Source organism: Humulus lupulus, chromosome 6, assembly GCF_963169125.1.
Source record: "Humulus lupulus chromosome 6, drHumLupu1.1, whole genome shotgun sequence".
Taxonomy (NCBI): domain Eukaryota; kingdom Viridiplantae; phylum Streptophyta; class Magnoliopsida; order Rosales; family Cannabaceae; genus Humulus; species Humulus lupulus.
Window position 1 is genome coordinate 181623061 of NC_084798.1, and position 5929 is coordinate 181628989.

At 30.8% G+C, this 5929-nt stretch overlaps 1 protein-coding gene across 1 annotated transcript; it reads left to right on the forward strand.

The window, feature by feature from the left end:
* The first annotated feature begins 3953 nt into the window (after window positions 1–3953).
* LOC133785703 (uncharacterized) lies at window positions 3954–5656 on the forward strand. Its single transcript, XM_062224921.1, has 3 exons — window positions 3954–4566; window positions 4636–4731; window positions 4808–5656. The coding sequence occupies exons 1-3, from the start codon at window positions 4285–4287 to the stop codon at window positions 5654–5656; spliced, it is 1227 nt and encodes a 408-aa protein (XP_062080905.1). The 5' UTR covers window positions 3954–4284.
* Window positions 5657–5929: the final 273 nt, after the last annotated feature.

Below are 5929 nucleotides of genomic sequence, written 5' to 3' on the forward strand. Positions count from 1 at the left end.
AAACATTTAAATTAATAATATGATTAATAAATAAATAAATAATGAAGTATTAATTAAATAATTAATTTTTTAGTAAAGGAAAAATTAGATAATAGATATCTAATTAAATAAATAAATAATTAATTAAGAATAAATTAAATAATAAGTAAACGTTTTAATTAATAATATGATTAATAAATTGATAAATAAATAATGAAGTATTAATTAAATAATTATTTTTTTAGTAAAAAAAAAAATTAGACAATAGATAACTAATTAAATAAGTAAATAAATAAGTATAAATTAAATAATTAATTAAATAATTAGTAAACATTAGATAATAATAATTTATTTAAATAAAGGAAAAATTAGATAATAATTAACTAATTTATTAAATAATAAGTAAACATTTAAATTAATAATATGATTAATAAATAAATAAATAATGAAGTATTAATTAAATAATTAATTTTTTAGTAAAGGAAAAATTAAATAATAGATATCTAATTAATTAAATAAATAAATAAATAAATAATTAAGAATAAATTAAATAATAAGTAAACGTTTTAATTAATAATATGATTAATAAATAAATAATGATGTATTAATGAAATAATTAATTTTTTAGTGAAGGAAAAATTAGAAAATAGATAACTAATTAAATAAATAAATAATTAATTAAGAATAAATTAAATAATAATTAAACATTAGATAACAATAATTTAATTAAATAAAGGAAAAATTAGATAATAATTAACTAATTAATTAAATAATAAGTAAACATTTAAATTAATAATATGATTAATAAATTGATAAATAAATAATTATTTACTAATTAAATAAGTAAATAAATAATTTTAGGATAAATTAGATAAAATAGCATAAAATATTATGATTAAACATAAAATAGCATAAAATTATTAAATGTGTTATAATATAATATAATATTATTAAATGTTTTTATAATATAATATAACAATTATATTATAAAAGCATTATAAAGTAGCATAAAACTATTAAATGTTTTATAATATAATATAACAATAATAATTGTTTATATTATAAAACATTTTAAAGTCGTTTAAAACTATTAAATGTTTATAATAGACTATTGTAAACATTTTATAACACTTTAAAAATATAAGACTATTCACATATCGTAAACTTATATACTTTTATAACACTTTAGATGGCGATTGACAAGACTTGGACGACATTGAGAAATCGTGCTTGTCGAGAATATTGGAACGGTCTACAAGCTTTTTTGACGATGGCGTCGGAATATAAGGATTCCTCTGGTAGAATTAGGTGTCCGTGTGTTAGATGCATAAATAATAGGCTTGAAACTTTACCTATGGTGAAAGCACACGTATTCGATTGGGGTTTTCATCAAGGTTACGAGAAGTGGATATATCACGGTGAAGCGGAAGCAGATGTTGCCAATGTGGTGGACGCCAACGATGATGATGTTGATGAGATGATTCCAATGGTCGAAGACTTCCTTCTACCTACAACCGAAGAAGTTGAAAATAATCCTGCGGCGGGACAATTTTATGACGATCTGTTTGACGAGATAGAGGCTGAGTTATATCCTGGTTGTAATTGGATATCTTCTCTTAACTTTTTAGCAAAATTATTGCATTTGGGCAAGATTCCGAATAAAATCTTCGATGAATTACTGAAATTACTAAAGCTTGCATTTCCGAAGGGAAATAAAATTCCATCAACCTACTACGAGGCTAAAAAAAGATTATAGAAATTAGGGTTAGGGTACGAGTCAATTCATGTATGTGAACATGACTGTTGTTTGTTTTACAAAGAGCATTCAACTAAAGAGACTTGTCCAATTTGCGGAAGTAGTAGATGGATTTCTCCTGAAAAAACTGATGGAAAAAAGGTACCACATAAGGTGATGCGTTACTTTCCATTGACTCCTCGATTAAAAAGACTGTACAGTTCAAGACTTACAGCGAAGCAAATGTTATGGCACTATACTGGGAAATCAAAAGACGATGGGATAATGAGACACCCAGTGGATGGGTTAGCGTGGAAGGATTTCGATGCCAAACATCCTGATTTTGCTAGTGAACCTCGGAATGTTCGTTTAGGTTTAGCTGCAGATGGTTTCAATCCGTTTGGCAACATGAGTCAAGCATATAGTATGTGGCCTGTGGTGTTGGCTAACTACAATCTTCCACCTTGGATGTGTATGAAAGATAATAATTTCTTATTATCCATTCTTATTCCTGGACCAAAATCACCGGGAAAGGACATGGATATATTCTTGAGACCATTGGTGGATGAGTTAAAGGAGTTGTGGGTTAATGGTGTCGATACAAGAGATACTATAACCAACACTATGTTCAAGTTGCGTGCAGCCTTATTGTGGACAGTTAACGATTTTCCTGCTCGTAGCTATTTATCTGGATGGAGTGGTCAGGGATACAAAGCTTGTCCGACGTGTAATGAAGACACAACTTCTGTTCGAGTGATTAGTAAGACATCCTACATTGGTCACAGAAGATTCCTTCCAAGTAACCATCGAATGAGAAGAGACACTCAGTTTGACGGACAAATCGAGAGAAGACGTCCACCAAGACGTTTTACTTGTGAGGAAATATTAGAACAAGTAAACAAACTTGTACCACAAGTTCCTGGAAAACACGAGATGTTTGGAGGTGTCAAACGTAAGCGTATTGCAGAAGATCAAAATTGGAGGAAGAAAAGCATATTTTATGAGCTTGATTATTGGTCTTCGAACACTTTAAAACACAACATTGATGTCATGCATGTGGAGAAGAATGTGTGTGATAGTTTGTTAGGCACAATCTTGGATAATGATAAATCCAAGGACACCACTAATGCAAGACATGATTTGAAAAAGTTTGGAGTAAGGGAATCGTTGTGGATATATGAAGATGACAGCGGAAAGTTAATGAAGCCTCATGCCCCCTATGTTCTCACATCTGATCAAAGAATGCAGTTTTGTAAATTTATTCGAGATGTGAAATTTCCAGATAATTTTTGTTCCAATTTAAAGAAGAAAGTAAATGCTGATTTAACAAATATCAGCGGTTTAAAGTCCCACGACAGTCATGTAATAATGCAACGATTACTATCAGTGGGTGTTCGCAAGTTTCTTTCAAAGAGTATATCGACTACCATTTCTGAGTTATGTAACTTTTTCAGGCAAATTTGTGCAAGAACTATAAAGGTTAGCGATATGGAAGAAGCACAAAAAGATCTTATTCTAATATTATGTAAAATGGAATTCATATTTCCTCCAGCCTTTTTTGATATAATGGTGCATTTGATTTTACATTTGCCTGAAGAAGCAATTCTGGGTGGACCGGTATTTATGCGTTGGATGTATCCTTTTGAAAGATACATGAAAAAATTAAAGAATTACGTTGGAAATAAAGCTCGTCCTACTCAAAATTCGATTGACATTAGTACAATACAAAATTTAAATGTTAGTCAAGAGGATCACGAGTTAGGCGATGAAGAAGCAAATGAAGAATTAGATGAAGAAGATGATTTACTAATTGATTTTTGTGAAGATGATGTTAATGCTAATTTAGTTAATGATGGAAGTGATAGTGATTATTAGTTTTATGTAATGATTACCTTTGTAACAAACACAAAAATTTGAATTTGATTTGTATTTTCCAATTTATGTTGATATTGATTTTGTTTAATGTTATTTCATTACTTAATTAAATTTGATGATATTAAATCTTAAATATTTATGAATACAAGAGACATGTCAGCTGATATAGTATCATATCACGGTGGAGATGGTGGTGGTCAAGACCCCACAGATCCTAGCAGGATACCCTCAACTTGCGAGTCAGGTTAATATCTAAATTTTATAATCGCAATCTGTTTAAATGTTTAAGATTTACTAATATTTTTATTTTTATGTATTAAACAAATTAATAGATCGTCCTGCAAGAAGGAGGGGACGTGGCCCTGCCAGTAATGTTAATATTGAAAAACGAAGGCGGGATGCTGGCAAACCACTTGAATTGCAACTTGATCCAGCGACAGACAAAGTGGTTGGTACTGAGCACCAAGCTTTTGTTCGTCAATTGAGTACTGAAGTTACATTACTATTGCCGGGACATTATTTAGATTTTAAAGATGTTCCTCAGCAATATAAAGACCAGGTCGTTCAAAAGATGAAGGTAAAAAAAAATACCTAATTTTTTTATATTATACATTTTAGTCTATAAAAATTTAAACTAACAATTTTTGTTTTAGTATTACTATAATATCGATGGGCATCCAGAACCTGAAAGAGTTATGGGAACTCTGTATATGGAGATGCGCAAAAGATATTCAGAGAGAAAGAATATTAGGCATTCTCATTTCCAAAAATATTATTCTGGAAATCCGAATGATTTGGATAGTGCTCTCAATGCTATTCCTGACTTGTGCTCGAAGGAGAGCTGGAAAGAAATCGTCGATTTGTTTCTGAGCCCAAAGTTTATAGCGCGATCCACGCAGAACAAAAAAAATAGAAAGGAAATGAAGTATTTGTCGACGCAAGGCTCTAAATCAATGGCAGCGATCCGTAACGAATATGTAAGTAAAATACTTAACTTTATTTGATATTATTATATTATTAATTAAACTAACACTATTATTTTGTAGGATGAACCTGATGAGCATGCTATTGATGCTTGGAAAGATACTCATATAAAAAAATCTACGAAGACTTGGGTTAGCGAAACTTGCAAAGAACTACATGTAAGTTAAAGTTTTTTCTTTCTTTATTGATCTTAAATTATAGTAATATTGGTTTTTTAACATTTTCTTTTGGCAGGAACAAATGACCCAAGAGATGGAGAGGCAAAATATTCAAAGTAGTCGGTCAGGTTCTGAATCTGCTTCTAGTGAAGGTTCTACTGCTAAATCAATACAGTATCAGATTATGGATAAAGTTCTTGGCTCGAGGTCTGATTATCAAATAGGAGTGGGATACAGGCCTAAAGGCAAAGGAAAGAAATCAGCATCTAGCTCCACAAGTCAAAGTCCAAGCCAAAATCAGTCACAAGTTCCTACTAATGTGACTCCAGAGATGATGGGAGTTTTGGCTGAGATGTGGGTTAAGATGCGTGATAAAGTCGAGTCAGGAAATTTTCAGACTGATTCTTCTCTCCATGACCCACACTATGAAAGTTTATTGCAGCAGTTCTTACCTTCTCAACAGCAAGGTAGTACGTCTAATCAAAGCCCGGGGACGTCGTCGATGCCACAGCAACCACAACCACAACAAAATTCTCCAAACATATCTGGTGGTTCCTCTCAGTCGCCACTTTTTAATTATATGTTTGGACTTTCTTCCCAGTTTCCTCAGACACAACCTATGGGAAGTCAGTTTGGAGGATTACCGCAGCAGCAGCAACAACAACATATGTATGGTCAATTTGGGCCGTTCATGCAGCAGCAGCCGGTATATCCTCATTATGGAGGATCGACACAGCAGCCCGTTTATAATCAGCAGTACTACACTTCTCCGAATCAACAACAACAGCAGTCTCCTTTGATTCGTCCACAGCCTCGACCATATTATCCTTCGCCGCCAGCACCACAGTCTCATGAAGGTCTGAGTCGAAGCACGAATGTTGAAGATTTTTTAAATGAACATTTTGATGAAGACAATAATAATTAGTTTAGGTTTTATTATTTACTATTAAATTTAAGTGTATGTTTTTTTAAAAAAAAGACAATTTTAGTATTTTAAAGTTGTATTTTTAATTTGGATATTAATATAAATAATATTGATTTTATTTATAAATTTTTTTAATTATAAGTTTAGTTATTTAATATTAATTATATATAATTTATAAAAATTAATTATTATTTTTAAATATATTTTATTATTACCGGCGGATTATTGCCGGCGGAGACCGCCGGTAATAATGGGTCAGACGTAAATTCTGAC